The sequence below is a fragment of the Bos taurus genome, unplaced genomic scaffold (genome assembly GCF_002263795.3).
Source record: "Bos taurus isolate L1 Dominette 01449 registration number 42190680 breed Hereford unplaced genomic scaffold, ARS-UCD2.0 Leftover_ScbfJmS_295, whole genome shotgun sequence".
Classification (NCBI taxonomy): Eukaryota; Metazoa; Chordata; class Mammalia; order Artiodactyla; family Bovidae; genus Bos; species Bos taurus.
In genome coordinates, this window is record NW_020191608.1 from 3,232 (window position 1) to 25,918 (window position 22,687).

At 40.0% G+C, this 22,687-nt stretch overlaps 1 protein-coding gene across 1 annotated transcript in view; it reads left to right on the plus strand.

Annotated features, from left to right (window-relative positions):
* Positions 1-7,451: 7,451 nt before the first annotated feature.
* LOC104976433 (ankyrin repeat domain-containing protein 26-like) overlaps positions 7,452-22,687 on the plus strand; it is a gene marked incomplete at its 5' end in the record, with an annotated part of 77,643 nt that continues 62,407 nt past the window's right edge. The window contains 3 exon segments of the mRNA XM_059884479.1: positions 7,452-7,719; positions 10,291-10,405; positions 10,565-10,738. Coding sequence (XP_059740462.1) covers positions 7,452-7,719; positions 10,291-10,405; positions 10,565-10,738 — 557 coding nt within the window.

The window sequence follows — 22,687 nt, forward strand, 5'->3', positions numbered from 1 at the left end:
CCTGGTAGGCTACAGTCCACTGGGTCACAAAGAGTCAGACATGACTGAGCGACTTAACTTTCTACCTAGAAGAACTAGGAGTCAGAAAGTCATTGGCAAATAAAGTAAACAAGTAGTCAAGACACAGAATCACAGAAGCTAAATTTAGTCCATTAATTTCTCTCTGAAGCCTAATTTTTATAGAGCCAGGTTCCTGAGATTAGTAGGAAGTGAAAGCTAACTAGATTAGTCACTGCCTGAGGGCGCTATATGACAATCTATGTTAATACTGTACCAAGTTTTTCTACGCTACTTAAAAGCATGCTTGCGAAATAGGGGGAGTTCACATGGGTGAAAGGCAGGGTAACTCACAGAGTGGCTGAAGCTAGCATGGTGACCTGACTGAGGGGGTGTGTGGAGGCTGGAAAAGTTTCCCGGCCGTCTGAAAGCAGAGCGCTCCTAGGACTCCTTTCATAAGCCCAAAGAGCAGACAGCAAAGGAGCAGGTACCCGAGGACACATTCTGCTAGTCGATGCCTAAAATAAGTATACACAAGGGAAGCACAGGTGCCCACAGAGAGGGTTCAGGGCTGTGGAGACTTGCTGCTGGGATGTGGGGTGGGGCTTCCGGGGAAGGAGCTCGGTGGGGCCAGTCTCCCTGCTTGGGGAACACGATGCCTCTCACTGTTAAGACATACACTGAATGCTGTTTTGACATTTTGCCTTTTGAAATGAAAAATTCTCTTCACATTTTTTTTTTTTAATCAAAAACAGTTCTGACATAGGCCTTCATAGAAGTAAGTGACTTTGAATGAACTTTGGAAAAGCAGGGGATGCTTGTAATTGTTTCTGGGGCTGTTTTAGATCTCTTCAGTCTCACCCATTGACTTTCTCATCCTCCCTTCGAGATTGTGGCTCTAGGTGATTCCTCGGAGCCAAATGCTTAATTTCTCTGAGGTCATGAGAGAAACGTATGTACAAGGGTGGTGAGAGGAAGCACTTGAACGTGGCTTTGTGGGATGGTGTGTTTCTTCATCCCTGACCTGTTTCCCGGAGGCAGGTTTGTCCCAGAGGCAGCAGGTGTCACTGTGAGGCCACCTCCCTTTCTCTCTGATGCCCTTTCTCTCCCTCCCAACTGTGACTTGTTACTTGAGGAGTCCCAGACATATGTGTACTTCTTTCGAACAAAGTTACAACTATCATTGATTATAGTAGGTCTGCTGCTCTGTGTTTTCAGTGTTCAAACAGTTTAATGGGAATTCCATTTACTATATGGCAACTTAAAAAATTCCAATCATTTGGGGAAACATGAATGAAATTGGTGTTTTCCATCTTCCCCAGGACTAATGAGAGGCTGGCAGATGAGCATCAAACTTGAGGTGGAGAAACAGCAGAACAGATCTTTACTCAGCACTCTTAGCAGGAGGCCAGTCCTGGAGTCCCCTTGTGTTAGAAATTTCTATAATACTTTAGTGCTCAAATGAAATCTTACTCCAAGAGCAAGTGTAGTGGTTTCTACCTCAATTCCATGCCCTTTACATAACAGCTTTGAGACTTATTTGACTAAGAGAAGTTCTATTATCTTGTTGCTTTGAGTTTCAGATTTCTGATAAGTGATTCTTGTTTTTAATTTGGTGAACTTCTGAGCTGTTTATTTGACTTAGGCATACTAAGTAAAAGCCATCAGTGACTGTGGTAATCAAGGACACAGAAATGTTGTGATCTTTTTTGGTCCTAGATTTCTCATTTTTAAGAGATATTGATTAAACTCTTAAATTTTCTTGAAAAGCTGCATTTAAGCTCATTTAGAAATAGAATCTTATTGCCTAGTAACTGAAAGTATACATTCAGATGTCTGGCTTACTTTCTAATTGATTTCGCTGTGCTTCATTATCATTTCCAAGCTCTACTGCACCCACTGCAGTTTTTCTACCCCTAAGCATAAGTGAACGACTGGCACCTAAACACTAACGACATACGGGGTTTTTTTTCATTTGAAGGAATCATAAGAGAAACCCTTTTAATGAATTAAACCAACTTGTGATCCTAAGTCAGAAGATTAATTTCTGCTCTAGGTTAAGATTTTTTTGTTATTTTCTTATACAAGAGTAGATCTTTAATTACTATTTTACTTATAACCTTTTAATTTAAATTTCTAAAATATATCTTGCTGAGCAGTTATACAAAGCTTGGAGATGATGGAATTCCAGTTGAGCTCTTTCAAATCCTAAAAGATGATTCTGTGAAAGTGCTGCACTCAGTATGTCAGCTAATTTGGAAGACTCAGCAGTGGCCACAGGACTGGAAAGGGTCAGTTTTCATTCCAATCCCAAAGAGAGGCAATGCCAAAGAATGCTCAAACTACCACACAATTGCACTCATCTCACATGCTAGTAAGGGAAAAGGAAATGGCAACCCACTCCAATATTCTTGCCTGGAGAATCCCAGGGACAGAGCAGCCTGGTGGGCTACCATCTGTGGGGTCGCACAGAGTCAGACACGACTGAAGCGACGCAGCAGCAGCAGCAGCAGCAGCAGCACACACTAGTAAAGTAATGCTCAATATTCTCCAAGCCAAGCTTCAGCAATACATGAACCGTGAACTTCCAGATGTTCAAGCTGGTTTTAGAAAAGGCAGAGGAACCAGAGATCAAGTTGCCAACATCCGCTGGATCATGGAAAAAGCAAGAGAGTTCCAGAAAAACATCTATTTCTGCTTTATTGAGTATGACAAAGCCTTTGTGTGGATCTCAATAAATTGTGGAAAATTCTGAAAGAGATGGGAATAGCAGATCACCTGATCTGCCTCTTGAGAAACCTGTATGCAGGACAGGAAGGAACAGTTAGAACTGGACATGGAACAGACTGGTTCCAAATAGGAAAAGGAGTATGTCATGGCTGTATATTGTCACCATGATTATTTAACTTATTTGCAGAGTACATCACGAGAAGCACTGGCCTGGAAGAAGCACAAGCTGGAATCAAGATTGCCAGGAGAAATATCAATAACCTAAGATATGCAGATGACACCAGCCTTATGGCAGAAAGTGAAGAAGAACTAAAAAGCCTCTTGATGAAAGTGAAAGAGGAGAGTGAAAAAGTTGGCTCAAAACTCAACATTCAGAAAACTAAGATCATGGCATCCAGTCCCATCACTTCATGGCAAATAGATGGGGAAGCAGTGGATAGACACTATTTTTTTCGGGCTCCAAAATCACTGCAGATGGTGATTGCAGCGATGAAATGAAAAGACGCTTACTCCTTGGAGGAAAGTTATGACCAACCTAGACAGCAGGTTAAAAAGCGGAGAAATTACTTTGTCAACAAAGGTCCGTCTAGTCAAGGCTATGATTTTTCCAGTAGTCATGTATGGATGTGAGAATTGGACCAGAAAGAAAGCTGAGTGCAGCCAAAGCAATCTTGAGAAAGAAGAATGGAACTGGAGGAATCATCCTGCCTGACTTCAGACTATGCTACAGAGCTACAGTCATCACAACAGTATGTATTTCTTTTTGTTCCTGGCTATATCCTGCCTCTGCTTCTGCCATCCCTGTAGAACTATGCACTTGCACCCTGACACTATTCTCAGAAGACATGGAGTTTATCAACTTGTCAAGTGTCTGGTAGTCGTTAGGCTAGGAAACCCAGACTCAAGCAGTTACCTCTGTGTCACTGTCACTTGGTGGGTGACCTTAAAATTTCTCAGTCATTGATTTTGTCACTGGTTTATCTTTTGCCCTCAGGAAGAATTCCAGCCACCCACCTCAGTATGGGTCCTGCCAATGTAGTCGGCCTTCTCTCTTTACCACCCTCCTCTGCCCTCAGCTCTGCATCTAACCAGACAGACTGTAGGATCCCACAGGTGGGGTTCCCACCTCCGGTCTTTGTACGTGCTTTCCCCTCCCCTCCTGTACTTTTGCCTGTCCTTCAGGTATCTGCTTCCACAGCACCTCCACCAAAAAGCTGACAGGATTGACACAAAGCTGGCTGTCCCTTCTGAGTGTTCCTTGTGCCATCTTTTGTATCTTAGTATTTATGACTCTGTATGGAGATTGCCTGTTTGTCTGTTGTTCCAGTTTATGGGATATCATTTTTTAGGGTGGACTGGGTCACCTTCATCTTGTAATTCCAGTGTTTGTCACAACACCTTTGCACATAGTTATTGAGAAATGAATGAAGAATGAGAAAACCAGAAGCTCTGATACTCAGCCACATGTGGGACCAAGGGCAGAGTGTGTAATTGTAATCTTGTATTTTGTTTCCTGTCATCTATAGATACGTTTCATTTTTCGGAACATTTAGAAATAGCTCAAGTTTGTTTTGTTTCTTTTTTTATTTTTAACTAATACTGAACTCAAGTATTTGAGATAAAGAATGTAATCCTTTTTCTTTCCAGCTGCTGCTGAATTTGAATCTGAGTCCTATGAGGTGTCTCCTCTAGGATCTACAGATGGGTTGAATCTGTACAGGTTTTGAAGAAAAAAATATATGATCTGAAAGATAAATAGTAAAAATTTCCCTTCTGGACTGTTTAGTTGTTTCCCATTAAACATGATGAGAAAGTCTTTATTAAGGGGAAATCTTTTTGTGTGTATGATGAAAATGGATATGGTATTTTAAAAATACTAATTTTACGTATATTTATACTACTTTTAAGCAGTAGTACTTTTGATCCTAAGTGTTTTGTCTGCACCTAACTTACTTTAAGGCATATTTAAAACCCAGCACTATTACGTTTTCCATATTCAAAGTGAAAGCATTAGTCACTCAGTCACGTCCGACTCTGCGACCAATGGACTGCAGCCCACCAGACTCCTCTGTCCTCCACTGTCTTGTGGAGTTAGCTCAAATTCATGTCCATTGAGTCAGTGATGCTCTCCAACCATCTCGTCCTCTGTTGTCCCCTTTGTCGTCCTGCCTTCAATCTTTCCCAGCATCAGGCTCTCCTCTGATGAATCGGCTCTTCACATCAGGTGGCCGAAGTATTGGAGCTTCACACTCAGCATCAGTCCTTCCAATGAATATTCAGGATTGATTTCCTTTAGGATTGACTGGTTTAATCTCTTTGCAGTCCAAGGACTCTCGCCAGTCTCCTCCAACACCACGGTTTAAAAGCGTCAATTCTTTGGCCATCAGCCTTCTTTATGGTCCAACTCTCATATCTGTACATCACTACAGGAAAATAGTGTCTATGTTTTAACCCCAATCTCCTAATTTATCCCTCCCTTTATGTTTCCCCTTTCATAACCTTAATTTGATTTTGAGATCTGTGAGTTGGTTTCTGTTTTGTAAATAAGCTTATTTTGATTAGATTCCACATGTAAGTGATGTGATATTTGTTCCTCTCTGAGTGACTTCACTTAGTATTGTAATTTTGAGATCCTTCTGTGTTGCTGCAAATGGCATTATTTCATTCTTGTGTGTGGGGAGTGTGTGTGTGTGTGTGTGTGTGTGTGTGTACACTGCATCTTCTTTATCCATTCTTCTGGTGATGGACACTTAGGTTGCTTCCATGTCCTGGCTACTGTCAGTAGTTCTGCAGTGAACATTGGGGTGCATGTACCTATTTGAATTATGGTTTTCCCCAGATACATGCCCAGGACTGGGATTGCTGAATCATATGGCAAGTTTATAGTTAGTTTTAAAGAAACCTCACAGAGCTCTCCACAGTGGGTGCACCTAGTTGCACTCCACACTCTCTCCAGCATTTATTGTTTGTCGATTTTTTGATGGTGGCTATTCTGATTGGCGTGAAACGATACCTCATTGTAGTATTTCTGCATTTCTCTAATAATTAGTGATGCAGAGCATCCTTCCTGAGCATCCTTTCATGTGCGTTTTGGTTGTCTGTGGGTGTTCCTTACAGAAATGTATATTTAGAGCCTACACGCATTTTGTGATCAGGTTGTTTGTTTTTTGATATTGAGCTCTTTGAGCTGTTTGAATATGTTGGAGATTACTCCCTTGTCAGTTGAATCATTTGCAAATAGTGTTGCCCATTATGTGGGCTGTTGTCTGTCTTGTTTATGATTTCCTGCGCTGTGCCAAAGCTTTTGAGTTTAATTAGATCCCATTTGCTTATTTCCGTTTTTAATAGTCATTATTCTAAGAGATGGATGAAAAAAGATACTGCCTTAATTTACGTCAGAGTGTTGTGCCTATATTCTCCTCTAAGAGTTTTATAGGGCCTGTCCTTATATTTAGGTCTTTAGTCCATTTCGAGTTTATTTTTGTGTATGTTAGGGAGTGTTCTAATTTCCTTCTTATACCTGTAGCTGTTGAGTTTTCTCAGCACCACTTATTGAAGAGGGTGCTTTGCTCCTTTGTATAGTCTTGCCTCCTTTATCCTAGATTAATTGACCATAGGTGCGTAGGTTTCTCTCTGAACTTTCTCTCTTGTTCCATTAATCATTCAGTATATTTCTGTTTTTGTGCTAGGTCCAGTGTTTTGATTACTGAAACTTGCAGAGTAGGCTGAGTGAGGTTGGGGTACCTGATTCTGTCAGCTCTTGCTTTTCTTTCTCAAGATTGCTTTGGCTATTTGGGGTCTTCTGTTTCCATACACACTGTAAAAGTTTTGTTCCAGTTCTGTGAAAAATGCCATTGGCAATTTGATAGAAAATGCACTGAATCTGCGGAGAAGGCAGTGGCACCCTACTGAGGTACTCTTGCCTGGAAAATCCCATGGACAGAGAAGCCTGGAAGGCTGCAGTCCATGGGGTCGCTGAGGGTTGGACATGACTGAGCGACTTCAGTTTCACTTTTCACTTTCATGCATTGGAGAAGGAAATGGCTACCCACTCCAGTGTTCTTGCCTGGAGAATCCCAGGGAAGGGAGAGCCTGGTGGGCTGCCATCTATGGGGTCGCACAGAGTCAGACATGACTGAAGTGACTTAGCAGCAGCAGCAGCATTGAATCTGTAGATTGCTTTGGGTAGTATAGTTATTTTGACAGTTATATAGTTTTAATGCTGCTTTGACTTCTGTGTTTATTTCAGTTTCCTGTTTTTCCTTCTTAGTTTAGGTAAGGGTTTATTGATATTGTTTGTTTCTTTCAGAAAATGAACTTAACAGTTCTTGCACATGCACACTTGTCAGGCTGGCCCACCAAGCCCCTGTGCGCATGGGCAGTGTGTTTTAAGGTGTTGCTTAGCAACGATCATTCTGGGATGAAAGATTCTAAACCGTTGAGCTTCCCAGCTGGGAGGTGGTGGCAGCTGCTGTAAACTGCCGTAAACTGTAAACTGCTGTAAACGGCAGAGCTGTAAACTGTAAACTGCTGTAAACTGTAAACTGCTGTAAATGGCAGAGCTGTAAACTGTAAACTGCCGTAAACTGTAAACTGCTGTAAACGGCAGAGCTGTAAACTGTAAACTGCCGTAAACTGTAAACTGCTGTAAACGGCAGAGCTGTAACCTGCTCTGGTTTACCTGTAGTGCTTGTGTTGGGTTTAGGAGACTCTGAAGAGCTGAGCGGGAGGTGAGGTGTGGTTGGAGCTTGTAGGCTCTGTGACGAAGAAGATTTTTGGCTTCAGGAGTAAGAAGGGCATTTCGCCCTTTGGCTCCTCCATCAACCCGGTGAGAGAGAGCAGTCATAGAATCAACTTCCAGCCCGGGAACTGCATCCGAAACGAGGACCTTGGAAAGATCCACAAAGCTGCCAGTATAGGCAACGTAGCCAAAGTGCTGCAGGTTCTGTTGCTCGGAAAGAGTGGCCTGAACGACAGGGACAAGATGAACAGGTAAGCGGGGTGGAAGCGCCTGGTAGGGGTCCCTCCTGTGAGTTTCCCCTCCAAGGCTCTTGGACGCCTTCCTGGGATCCAGCACCCCAAAGACTTTATAGGCAGCAAAAAGCCTTAGCTGATTTCAGACCCACTTGTAATTCCCCTCATGGGGCACTTTGCTGATCGTTTTGGAGTCATTTAACTGAATGTCAGTAGTCACAGAAATGAAATGAAATATGAATAGCATCTGTTTTTTCTGTCTTCCTCCTCCTTTTTCTTTGCATGGGTTAGCATGATGTACTCATGAGTAAGAGCTCTCAAGTTCTGTAGCCTTCAAGAAATCTTCTGGAACCTCCTGGCTCTCACATTTTTTCTCATGTGATTTATGAAAACACTTCTTCATTGATCGCCTATTGTGGATCATGGCAGTGGACAGATTTCTGATGTTGTCAGCGTCTTATTTTTCATGTATACATTTTTATACTGTAAGGTTATATATTACAGAAAACTGCCTAGTGAGCAAAATAATTCCCATGACAGGTCAACTTCTGGATTAAAAATTCTTCAGATCCAATTCAATATCCGTTTTATATCAGTGTACACTTAGGTATATATGTTCTTTCTGAAGGACCTTAGAAGACAGCTTTGAAGTAGGAAGCTGGCTGTGTCCTTGAATAGGAAGACATTTTCTTAGGATGTATGGTCTTTCTATACTTAAACCAAATCAATGTATTGTGATTTTAAATTTTGGGTTATCTATGCTGCCTTTAATTGTGATGAAATTAAAATTTTACATGGTAGACTAAGACTTGCCCTTCTTGATATCAAAATATGCTGTAAGTGCCCACAATGTATTCATTTACTAACAACTGAAAGGGGGATAGATAAATGAATGGAACAGAATAGAAAATGCCCAAACACCCAAATGTATGTAAAACTTTAGAACTTGATACTGGTGACATTTTCTGTTAGAAAAGATAAATTGTGTGTAGATGATGGAGAAATAACCTGATAAAAGAGAAAAGTAACTAGATTTTTATCTCACCAAAAAGTTTCACATGGAGTGTGGGTCAAACATTTTAAATATGCACACTGAGAAAAGTACCAGAAGAAAACTCAAATTCCTATTTACACATTTTTTTTTTCTGCTGACAGACCTTTTTTTCTATTTCTATTGTTTCTTAATCTTAATTTTTTTTAATTGGAGAATAATTGCTTTACAATGTTGTGTTGTTTTCTGCTGTATACAATCATAAATCAGTTCTAAGTATACATATATCCCCTTCCTGGTGAGCCTCCCTCCCACCCCAAAGACCTCGCTAAGAATTATTTCAAAATTCTTTTTTTGAAATAATGGAGTTTCCTGGATTTCAGCACACACACAAAAAAAAACGAAAAAAACAAAAGAAGGAAATCTGGAGGTTGAATTAACATTTTAACAACACACAAAAAATTAAAACTCTGTCGATCAAGCTGCCTATAGACAAGTCAGATTAGCAGACAGGGCTGGTATTTTTGACACTAATAGGGATGTAGCAGAGATTAAAAATAATTTGTCACTTTCATTTTTTTTTAGAATTTTTTTTGAGGATTGATATCTTCTGACAACTTTCAGCCCTTTCATAAGTCAAGGGAATCTTGGGAGTTGCTTGGCAGTCCAGTGGTTAAGACTCACTGTTGTGGGCCCAGGGTTCGATTCTTGGTGGGGTAACTAAAATCCTGCAAGCTACCAGGATATATGTACACCATAAGGAATATAGGCAACATTTTATAATAACTTTAAATAGAGTATAATCTATAACAATTGAGAATCACTATGTTGTGTACCTGTAATATATAATAATATATAATATGCATCATCAGTGCTTTCAAAACAGCAACCTTAAGCAAAAAGACCTTATGATAATTAGACCAACAGGAAAAATAAGCAAGGAACAAACAAAAATGCTACTAATTATAGTTGTACAGACATTATGAATTATAAATTTCATTCCAATGTCAGAGGTGTTAAAATGTGAGAAAATGAGGATATTAGAATCATCGAAGTACAATGCTGTCTGTAATCCTCAAAATATATCTGCAAAGGAGGTGTCATATCCTTTGACTTCATTGAGATGTTGTCCTTGTAAACTAGTAGTACTAGTAATAAATATGATAATATGACCTAACAGTTACTGAGCTGTTGTCTGTGCCAGGAACGGTTCTGCACCCTTTGCATGGCCCTCATGTAAGCATCACAGTGCTGTCCTGTGAAATAACTACTACTCCCTCTCCATTCTGTTGATGAGGAAATTGAAGCACAGAGAGGCTGAGCAACGGCTAATGAGGGACAGAGTGAAAGTCAAATACAAACCCAAGTTGAGCTGAATCTCAAGGTCATGCTCGTTCTATTCAAGTAGATGGTTCTTTCATTACTGTGGTAAGAAGAGCTAAAGCAAATATAGACTGTTCTTACTCCAGAAGAAAACGAAATATTTGTTTTAAAGTGATAGGAATAGCATGCTATTGAATGTTTTCAATCACAGGAACGATTGTTTGCTTTGAAACAGTAACACTAGAGTTTCCTAAAAACTGCTCTTGCTTTTGTAGGACTGAGCTCCACGTGGCCTGTGCCAATGGCCGTTCAGCGGTGGTAACTCTCCTCCTAGAGAGAAAATGCCTGCTTAGCCTCTGTGACAATGAAAAGAGGACAGCGCTGATGAAGGTATGGGGCAGCGAACCGTGTCCACATGAGATGGGTGTGATTTCCTGAGACTAAAAGTGAATTTATCTCATTGAAATATAGCAAACTGGTGAAGCTTGTGGACTGTTTACTTTGAATTCCTAGAATTCACACTCTTGTTTCTTGCCACAACACTAACAGGCCATAGAATGCCAAGAGGAGGAGTGTGCGACTCTTCTGCTGGAGCATGGTGCTGACCCAAATGTCATGGACGTCTGTGGCAAGACCGCCCTCCGCTACGCTGTCTTTTGCCAGAATGTATCACTCGCAGCAAAGCTGCTTTCCTATGACGCCTATATAGAAGCCAGGCACAAGGTATCGGTCACCTAACGTTATTTACCAAATATTTGTGAATCATTTTTTTAATATACATGTGTTTTATTTACAACAGTATGTAAATAGGGAAACTGAATAGTGTCCATGAGGCCCTGTTATCATGGAAACAGTTCCAAACCCAAGTCAAGGGGCGGGGATGAAAAAAGTCGGCGCCCCCAGAAAAGGCAGAGCTCTGTCTGCCAGCCACCCTTCTACCCTAGAAGGAAGGCTTTCCCATTAGAAGGTGCGTGGGAGTGGGTGGTAGGCTCTGAGCCCACAGGAAATGAAGGCCTGAGGGGAGTGAAGTGATATGGGCACTGGCTGTTTACAGGGGCTCAGGGAATGTGAGCCCCTAGGGGTGGGCAGAGGAGGAAGGAGACCCAGTGCCCAGCAGGGAGGCCTGGGTGAGTGCAAGTGGGCCTGGGAGGCAGGCCTGGAGCCCTGAGCCCTCCAGGACCCCGGGTTCTGAGATCCAGCCAGGCGGGTCAGGTCATGTTGACACCCAGCAAGGGCATTCTCTTGTGCTTGTGACCACTTGGTTCACCAGGTACCCCTCGGGGTCTTCCACGCTCAGCCCTGGGGAGCTGCTCTGCGGGGTGGCAGCTGTGCATGGGGAGCTGCCCCTCCTGCTCTTTGTTCAGGAAGCATGTGAAGTCCAGCCTCTGCAGCCCCGCCAGGAACTCCCTCCACTCTCATAGGTGGGCTCAGTTTTCCGTGTTTGGAAGCTCCAGCCTTCCCTGAGTGAAAGTATTTTGAAGAAACCAAATTGTCTACGATTTCACTTTAAATCATGATATTTCTCAAGCATTAGAGAGTAAAGCATTCCTTTATGTGTTTATGGCCGGTATTTGTGATAACACTGCACTTGTTAAAGGTAAAACATTTTCCAAATAATTTCCCCAACTTAAGTTTTTTTTTTTTGTAATCACTCTAAAATAACACAGTAAAGCACAATTTGCCTCAGTAGACTTTGTCTTAAAATTCAAACTTAACGAAAGCATTTTACAACATAATAGAAATCTTGCTGCTGTTGACAAATTCCCATTTTATTAAAAATGGTTTCTATAAACACGGTTTCTCTCTCACTGCCCAAGTCTTAAGAGGGTAAAAGGAAAGAAATGGAGCAGGCAGGTGAAAAGTGCAAATCGAGCTGGAATTTTGGCAGTTGGGAAATGCCAAGAAGAGGATTTATTTATTTTAACATTTATTTATTTGGCTGTGCTGGGCTTAGTTTCAGCATGTAGGATCTAGTTTCCTGACCAGGGGTCAAACCCAGGCCCTCTTTACTGGGAGCACTGAGACCCAGCCACGGGACCACTACGGAAGTCCCAAGATTTTGGTTTGTGCTTTTCATTCCCTTCAGTGTATATATTTCTGTGAGGCGCTTTTCAGTTTTCAGGAATAATAGTTGTTATTTTGAAAAAGAGTGTGAGTGAATTGTAAACTTGCCTAGGTGCCAGTTTTAAGAAGACTCGAGCAGAACAGACTGGCAGTGAACAGGTGGCGATTAAATGGGAATTAAGAGAGAAGAACAAATAATTAACTGATACATTATCCTATTCTGGCAGAACCATCCACTTAGATAAGAGTCTAGACTCTGCTCTCCCATCTAGAATGTCTTGATGGGAAGGAAGTAAGGGGTTTATAAATAATGAGATCAGGTTGCCTTTTGGGTTTACTAGTCCCTGTTCTACCAGTTTACCCAGGAAATTTTTAAAAATTGCAGTTTTGATGACTCTTGCCTCTTACACTTTTCTTTTTTATTCAAACCTTCACATAAGAGAAGGAATTGGCCGTGTGAGTAAGAGATGAGACTGGAGTGGTTACTGCATTAAGTCCCAGCTATATTCTGCTGGTGAACCACAATTATTTGGGAAAACGTATTGAAAAAATTTACAAGCCTAGGCTGTTCCCTGAAGATTTTGACTGAGTGAATCGAGGAATGCTTGGACGTGTGTGTTTAGAACTATTCCCTTGAGATTCTTTTTTTAAAAACATATATTTATTTTAATTGGAGGCTAATTACTTTACAATATTGTATTGGTTTTGCCATACATCAACATGAATCTGCCACAGGTGTACACATGTTCCCCATCCTGAACCCCCCTCCCACCTCCCTCCCTGTACCATCCCTCTGGGTCATCCCAGTGCACCAGCCCCAAGCATCCTGTATTATGCATCGAACCTGGACTGGTGATTCGTTTCATATATTATACATGTTTCAATGCCATTCTCCCAAATCATCCCACCCTCTCCCTCTCCCACAGAGTCCAAAAGACTGTTCTATACATCTGTGTCTCTTTTGCTGTCTCGCATACAGGGTTATCATTACCATCTTTCTAAATTCCATATATATGCATTAGTATACTGTATTGGTGTTTTTCTTTCTGGCTTACCTCACTGTGTATACTAGGCTCCAGTTTCACCCACCCAATTAGAACTGATTCAAATGTATTCTTTTTAATGGCTGAGTAATATTCCATTGTGTATATGTACCACGGCTTTCTTATCTGTTCATCTGTAGACGGACGTTTAGGTTGCTTCCATGTTCTGGCTGTTATAAACAGTGCTGCGATGAACATCGGGGTACACGTGTCTCTTTCAATTCTGGTTTCCTCGATGTGTATGCCCAGCAGTGAACCACAATTATTTGGGAAAACATATTAAAAAAATTGGCAATCCACTCCAGTATTCTTGCCTGGAAAATCCCATGGACAGAGGAGCCTGGCGGATTTAGCCTGGCGGGCTGCAGTCCATGAGGTCTCAAGAGTCGGACACGACTTAGCAACTAAACTAGTACTACTAACTATTAAAAAAATTTACAAGCCTAGGCTGTTCCCTGAAGATTTTGACTGAGTAAATCGAGGAACGCTTGGACGTGTGCGTTTAGAACTATTCCCTTGAGATTCTTATCCAATCCTTTATGAATAACTATGGAGTGAACACATGTAATTTCTAAATGACACCCTTCATAAAAGAAAGTAGTCTCCTGAAGTGTTGGAGTTTGATCAGTGCTAGCTACTTCCATCAGCTCCCTCCTTTCCAACAACATTAGCCAGACTTTTTCTCTGCCCCTGTGTTTGAGATATTAAAAGGAGTATCTTTGGCAATATCTATGGGCTTTCCTTTTCCTTCCAACCACTCTTCATTCAGTGACACTCTGAGAGTCTTTAGTGATTTCCTCATGGCGAAGTCACTTTGTAGAGTCTGACCCTTTAAGGATTTTACACCTTCTCTTACCATCCAGGTCATTAGGTCAATAGATGTTTGTTACTAACAGGGTTTTCCTGACTGCAGTAATAGTAACTCCTGAGCCTTTTTTGGTGTCAGCTGCAGGACAGACTCTTGCAGTGTGTCTGTTAGAATTGCTGATCCCTGGCATAAGCAGATGAGAGCTTTAAAACCTGTGAAGTTAGTAATAGTACAGAGAGGAATTGTTTTAAGCATTTATTTCCAGCAGGCTTGGAAACTCATTATCCATTTGATTAACAATCTAGAAGAATTCTAGAGATAGATTGTAGTTTCAACAGGCAGTGGAAACATTCTTGACTGTAAATTATGAGTCTTTTTAAAAGAATTTATGTTTACTTGAATTATGAGTCTTAATAGCCATATTTATTACATATTGGGACCCACTTTTTTTGTGAAACATATGATACTAAAGAAAGGAAAGGTTTCACATACAAATATTTGCTTTATACCCACCTGTTCGGAAACAGCAAACATAAAACCAAAAGAAGGCCATAAACCAAACATGGCCCTTGGATATGTTTAGTTACCTCCACACATTGAGTCAACATTTCAAATTTAGGAGGCTCATGCAGAAGTTCAGGCTTCTCCAAGGACCAAATCTGGACGCCCTTGAGCCCATCCTACTGTTTGGTCTGCGTGCAGAGGCCACCCCTTCTGTGTGGGACATGTGTTTTTGGGATAACCGGTCTCATCTGACTTTATCACTTAATCAGGTCATCAGCTTTCCATCCATAAGCATTTGAATTTCCAATTTTTGATTGGTAGTTTATTTTGATAAATATTTGAAGCTTTTAAGACAATCTAATCTATTGTTGATTTCATGTTTTAAAAAAATATCTTAAGAATGGGATTGAGTTTTTAAATTAGAATTTTTAAGTTGATTGTGGCGGTTTTGCACTGAGTAACTCTCACAAACACACAAGATTATAAGAGACAGCTCAGGGAGATGTGGTGGAAGAGCAACTCCCCGAGAAAATGTTGAGCATGTATTTATTGGTAATTTTATGTTGCAGTCTTTAACTAAGAGCAGTAAAGCAAGACAGACACCAGAACCCTGGGATTTTGGAAGCTTCTTCCTGGTGGTCTGGAGGTAATCACATGAGAGTCATCAAGAACGGTCTTTGAAGATAAGGTGGGGAGGGCGCTCATTCTGCATGCAGTTAGCATCTAGCTAATGCTGACCTCTCAGCCCGAACGTCCAACTTAAGGAAGGGCAGTGGAAAGAGCAAGCAAGGAAGAGAGAATGAGTAAGATTAAATTCCAGGAGACTTTTCTGAGAAAGCAGTAAAACAGGGTTCCCACAGTTGATTTTTTGAAAAAAAGAAAATGTTTCTTTCTTTGCATGTTCATGTAGAGAATAATATTCCCACTGGAATGTCTGTAAACCTTTTGAGTTTACTCATGGTCATCCTTGGATAGGTTATGCATGCTACAGATAGTATTATATATTTCTGCCTCAGCATTGTCCCTAAAATATGCAATTGATACAGTAGCTAAATGATACCCACACCCCCTGCATTGGGAGCTTAACACTTAGCCACTGGACCACCAGGGAAGGCCCAGAGGAGGAGCAGATTAAAGAGAAAGAAGGTGCACAGGGTGATGAGGAGGAAGGGGCCTCTCTTTCATTTACTTTCTGGTTTTTATTTTTAAGTTCGGAGAATCTATTACATGATTTTAATTTCAATTTAGAAATAGGTTAACTGTGTACATTAGAAATGGTTTTCCCTGTTTTACAGGATGACCTGACACCACTGTTACTTGCTCTACATGAAAGAAGAGGGCAAATGGTGGAGGTTTTAGTGAAGAAAGAAGCAAATATACATCGGTTGATAAGATGAAAAGGTACCGTTGTTCTTTTTCTTTTAAAAACCTTTAGTGCTGTTCTAGGATCGTAATATCAAGATTAAATGAATAAGAGGATTCATTTGTGATCAACACATCATCACTTAGGTAGAAAGTCAATTATTCTGACTGGGAATCAGGAACAATATATAGCAGGAATGTATAGCAGGATTCATATTCCTTTATAATATTGACTGATGTCATATGCAACCTGTTTGGTTAATCTTGTAATAGCTGAGGGAGTTGAAATTAGTTTTATTGGTTTTATGAAATATGGATTCTGCTTTTTAGTTTACCTCATGACAGTATCGAGTTTCTTAATTCTTTTAAAAGAATTCTTTAACCTCTACTTTATATGTATGTATTTTTATAAGATGCATAGTAAACCTAAAAGACTTGATTTTGTCTTTTGGATAACTCTTGGCTTTAAATTACTTTGTTTAAAGAATGCTGATGTTATTAGGTTTCAAAAGAGTCAGATATAGCGACTAAATAACAACAGCCACAAAAAGGTGATTATGACTCACAGTCACCAGATCCTGTGGACTCATCAGGATTTATCCTTTCTCATTTTAGTACATTTTGATATTTTCATTTTTAATGCAGGTAGAAGGAAGAAAGATAGCTTTGATTGGATAAAGGCTTTAACAAAGACAAGTTAGAGGTGGACAATACAGATGAAAATGATGGGCTTTAGATTCAAACTAGGTTCAATTCCTAGTTTTCCTACCAATTAGGGTTATTTATCATTAGCAAATAAGTTTCCTAATATGAAAGGCAAATAGTAATGCATCTTTCAAAGGTGCCTGTGTGTAAGAAAGATTTTATATATAGTATTTCATTTTCAGTGCCTAGCACATGCTTGTCCACATCATTAACTGCCACCATGATTATTTATATTCCCATTATTATCAATATTTTTGAATTAATCCTGCAAGTAGCCTTTCCTAGTCAACCTCTAGCTGACTTTGAAGCTGAATATATCAGACTAAGGAGGAAATGGGGAATTCATCCCTTAAATAGTCACCTGCCTCAGATAAGTGACCTCAGCATGGTTTCTTGTCCATCGAGGACTTTATTATTATTTTTAAAAAACATTTATTTATTTGGCTGCATGGGGTCCTAGTTGTGGGAACTCTTAGTTGCAGCCTATGGGATCCATTTCCATGACCAGGGATGGAACCTGGGCCCTCTGCATTGGGAGCCTGGAGTCTTACCCCCTGGCCCACCAGGGAAGTCCCCATCAGGGACTTATGAAATAGGAAGTGCTGCTGCCTGGCATCCCAGTGGGACAGGAGGCTTCTTTTCTGTCCCTTCATTTTAGCCTTGGAGGTAATTTACAAAGATGAACACTTGAGCCTGTAAATGGTCAGTCCTTCATGAAAGGGCAAGGCGTTCACTTGGTAAAGCATATCAAATTAACTGTTTAAGTAAGTTAACTCAACTTCCTAAGGCTGAAGTCATCTCTCTGTTGTTTTAGAACAGCCCTCATGCTTGCTGTCAAGTATGAATCAGCAAATGTTGTCAGACTTCTTCTGCAGCAAGGTGTTGACATCTTTTCTCAAGATGTTTTTGGATGGACTGCGGAAGAATATGCTGTTATTAGTGGTTTTGATATGTAAGTGTTCACATTAAAATACCAGTTCTCACTAAACTGCAGCCAAAAATAATTTTAACTGTTACTTGCTACGTGACCAGTGAGAGTTCCAGTTTGGTGCAGGCAGTTTGGAGAAAGGTGGTGAGATGTTCCCCCTCAAGAGCTGAAAGCAAGCAAAGGCCAATTAGTGATTCTTGGCTGTGGGCTTGGGGTGCTTTATCTCAGGACATGTAGACCTTGATCCTTAGAAAGGTTGACATTAGCCATTTCATTCCAAGTGTGACCTCTCAGTATGGGGTATGAACACTGTCACACTTGTGATATTTCTAACTAGTTCCTTGGGTTTTGAAATATTTAGTTCAGCAGCAAATCCTGTGTTTTCCCTTGAGGACTTGCCTCTCTATACACTTCCGCTTGAATTTTCCAAGAACCCGGCGGATTCCCTAAGATCAATGAGACAGTCCTCTTCCACACGTCATTTGGAGGGGAAAAAATAGTTCCTTCTCACCATTCTGTTGCTTGCATTGATTCTACTGCCGCAGCACTGCTGCTACAGCTGGTCTTGACAGGGTCTGCTTGGCAGCTGGATCTGGAATCTGGATGTGGCTCTATAAAGACCTTTAATAAAATCATTTTAAAAGGAAAAAAAAAACTCATCCTGCAGTGGGCTCATGATTGACCTTTGCTCCGGAACTTTAAGGTGATGCACATGTAGACTTCAGAGTGAGAGCTCCTTTGTGGTCATACATACGCTTGTTGCTCAGTCACTGTTGCAAAGCACCAGCACCCAGTTCGGGCAGCTGGGCTGCCTAGCTTGCCCCCTCAGTCAGAGACCTTATGTGGAGCCCATGTGTAGGCCTAGATCTTCACGATGAGGTGCCCTTGAGGCTCTTATTTATCTTTTCTGCTAGCAGATGTCGGGGGGGGGACCATTTTAGGCTGTCAGAGAGGGTCAAGTGCTCCTGCAGGGATTGAGCAGACTTCCCTTTCTCCTTTATATCTAGACTTGAACCTCAAGGTGGCTTTCTGTTCTGTGGGGGCACCTTTTCTTAGGTCACAGGTTCCCTGTCATCCTTCCCAGAGTAGTGGGTGCCAGCTTGCCTGAGATTCCCTAATTATGCTTGGACCCTCATGGGATCTGTTTCCTGTAATAATGAAAATCTTCCAGTGGATTCCTATCTGCCTCTCCCTTAAATGTTTTCAGAATCTGCCCCATAAGGAACCCATTTCAGCAGAAATCCCTAAATCTCAAGTAAGATAGTTGGAATTGAGAGAGGTAAGCCCTGTCTAGAGCTTGCCAGTGTCCACTGTAAGAGTAGGGATGTGTCTTCAAGTGAACTGGAGAGGGACATGGAGATTAAGCATCATTGTCAGAAAGATCTGCTGGTTCAGAGTCTGAGCAGGTAGAGAAGGAAGAGTAGTGGTCCAGGCCAGGTCTTGATTGTGATTAGCTTTCGTGTGATTAGCTGCAATGATGGGGGATCATTGTGTTCTCTAATGTAGTGAATGCATATGTTATAAATAAATTTAGGTACACATTATTTAAGAGCTGAGATTCTCTATATTACAAACCACAGAGAACAGCTGATCACCAGAATTAATAACAGTTTCATGCAACACGTGAATGTTAAACGTATGAAAAAGCACACATCGGGTTTTACTTGGAAAGTAGTTCCAGCAATAAAGTTCAAGAACAAATTATTTCTTTCTTTGACTGTCTCGGCAAGCATTTGCTGGGTATATTATCTCATTAAATCCTCTTAATCCTCTTGTGAAATCAGGCAGTAAGATCCCAGTTGTGTAGAGGAAGACTGTGAACTGAAGAGAAGCAAATCCTGCAGGAACAAAGTGCAGTTGGTTATAGAGCTAGGATTTGCAAGCTCGAGAGAGTTTTCATATGCCAAGCTAAATCTAGTTAGTTATTGGAGCTGTACTGCCCTGAGCTCAAGACTACTTCATCTTCCTTTTCTTTCTTTCTGCAAGGAGATCCAACCAGTCCATCCTAAAGGAAATCAGTCCTGAATATTCTTGCAAGGACTGATGTGGAAGCTGAAGCTCCAATACTTTGGCCATCTTATGTGAAGAACCGACTCATTGGAAAATACCGATTCTGGGAAAGTTTGAAGGCGGGAGGAGACGGGGACAACAGAGGATGAGATGGTTGAATGGCATCACCAACTCAATGGTGATGCATTTGTAAAAACATTTTTTACATTACATGCATTTGTAAAACCTTCAGGAATTGGTGATGGAAACGAAAGCCTGGCATACTTCAGACCATGGGATCGCAAAGAGTCACACACAACTGAGCAACTGAACTGAACTGATGTTGATATTTTCATAAAATTTGAAAAACAGTGTAGATGCATGAAAATATATGAATAAAATTATATGAAACAGAGGCTTTGCTCATAGTATATCCTTAAGAATACTGATATATTACTGATCTATTGTATATAAATTCTAAATATATGTGTTTCTCCACATACCTTATTATACTTATTTTTTTTCCTGTAAAGTTTGTTCTTGACTAGGAATGTCTCACTTTTTCCTTTCTTCTTCCTCCTCTACTTTAAAATTTTTTTTTTTTAATATTTACTGTTAACCTAATTTTTCCTTGCAGAACACATTTCTTCAGGGTCTGTTCTTTCAGTCCATCTCTCTCTGCCTCTATTGTGAACATGTTTGCTTATGGCTTTCTGTTTAGAGTGTTTGTGGCTTTCTTCATGATGCTTGCCCTACTGCTTTACCCTTGTTTTTTTTCCCTGTTTCTTAGAAGGAGCTGAATTTTTTCCCTGTTTCACTGGCCTCTAGCTGTTTGACAAACAGAATAGAAGTAGCTTATCCTGTTTGCAGTTCTAGCCCATCTAAATAAGGTTCTGCTAAAACCTAAACTTTCATATTTCCCTTCCCAAGTGGTAATCCATGTATATATTAATCATGGAAGCAAATTTAAAAATATAGCAATTAATTTAAATGTCTTAGTTTTTCAGTAGTGCTCTAAACTACCGGGGATAAATTATTACTCTAGAACATTTTGGTAGAGAAAGTAATGTAGTGGGTGTCCTAGTATTTGTATTGCAGTCAATTAGGGGTAAGGAGAGGAGCATCTGGGGCTTCTGATGTCATCTGTCATAATCCTTTCCCCATGAGCAGGTCAGTCAGTGGCAGAAATGGGATTTGAATCCACCTCTGAATGACTCCAGAGCCTGTGCTCTTTGTGTTAGATCATAGAGGAATGGGGGATGTTATAATTCTTTTTTTCAGGTTGATACTTGTTATATTCTTCAAGCTCTTATTTTCTTTTCCAGCATGTCCTGAAACCAAAGTTAACAAAGCTAATGAAGGCTTCTCAGCAATCCAAGAGAAACAGGAAGTTATTTGAAGACTGGCCTCCTGGTATTATTCCTTGATTTGAAATGACACATGTTCTCATGTACTCTCTCCTGTTTTCACTGTAGTAGACGCAAAATGTGGCATTTTTAGACCAGAGAGTACAGCTTTCTCTGAGGACAATAATTCTGATAGTAACGTTGAAGATGTGGTTGAAACATTTCCCAAACCATCACCCTGGTGTGAGGGCATCTGTCATCCTGCCTTCCCATCGCCTGAGCCTGTTCCAAAACTTCTCATGTCTGTAGCAGGCCTCGGTCGTACAAAGGGATGTCGTTCTATTTGTAACTCTTCTTTCCCTGTACTTTTTCACATACCATCCCCCTGATCCTTATGATGGCAAAAAGGATCCCACCACAGAAATAGAAGCCCTCAAAGTCATGATACGAAATGGTGTGATAACAAGAGCCATACATGTGCATGATTCAGATTTATAAAGATTGGCATACTAAGTATGCCCTTATTAAAAGAATTACAGAGTGCTCAGGAAAAACAACTAGATGAATAGGAATATGGGGAGGAGGATGAAGGGGAAGAATTCCTTTAAGAAGGACAAGATGAATATAAGATGGAATGAGGGTGAAGATGAGGCAGATTATTATACAAACGCAACAGAAATAGTGGGGGTCAGTCAGACCAGGAACTCTATATGATAAATATGCGAGAAATTATTCCAGTTTCAACTTAAGAGAGAGTGAGGTCATGAAAAAACAATGCTCATACACTTTTGAATGACATATAGCTGATTTTTATGAAAAACTGAAAGAAAATGTGTTCCTTATTTTTTTGGTGATTGTTTTCGATGATGGTGGTGGTTCTTGTTTTTTCCTTCAGTTGACATGTAGTCAGTTTAAAATATTGTGTAAGTTTCAGGTGTACAGCAACGTGATTTGTTTATACTTGTGTATGTATATATGTTTTTTGAATATAGTTCCCTCTGGATGTTCATTTAAATTTGAAGTGATTTCTCATTTTAAAGAAATTCTCACTTTGAAATTAATGAAGTGATGTCTTCTATTTAACCTAGTAAAACTTTCATTTAGAAACAATTCAAAATGAGCCCTGTTTCAGGCCTTCGGAGATATATTATGAATTAAGAATTTTTGGCCCTTCTGTTTCTTGTGGTTTCTAACTTCAGTTCGGTTCAGTTGCTCAGTCGTGTCCGACGCTAGACACTTAATGTACTTACCTAATTTATCTTACTGTTTGCTATAACCTTGGTGGGTGTTTTAAATCTTTCTGAAAATAAAGAGGAAACAAGCATTTTATCTATTCTTTTTACTAAAATTATAATTTATAATTTTGTAAATGAAATTCTTAATCTCTCTTCATTGAGAAAATTTTCAGCTGCAACAATCTAAAAGAAGAAATGTAGAACTATATTTTTTCCTCTGGAGAGATTCTGATTTCTTTTTTCCAAATGTCAGCAAATAATGGGTAATTACATACATTAAATGAATGAAATCATGATTTGTGCTTTTTTCTTATATAGACTACTTGTTATTATAAAATCATAAGGAAAAAAAATTACCACCAGAGTTTATAAAATTTCTGTGGAAGATATTTTTTATTTTAAAAATGTCTCTAGCAACATGTACATTCCATGTTATTTTCAAGAAACTTTATTAATTTCAGTATTTATAGGTGTTAAATTACCATGTCAATTCTCTGTTATACATGTGAAACTAACATGTAAATTCTTCCATATTGAAAAGTTAGTCATTGTGGTTACTTGATTTTTTTCATTTGTTTTTTCTTTCCCGATGTGAATATTGAGTCCTGCTTGATCATCATAAATGTATTTGAAAACTTTTAAACTTTCAACTTGGATAATCATAGTTTTACTCCTTTCTTTTATATCG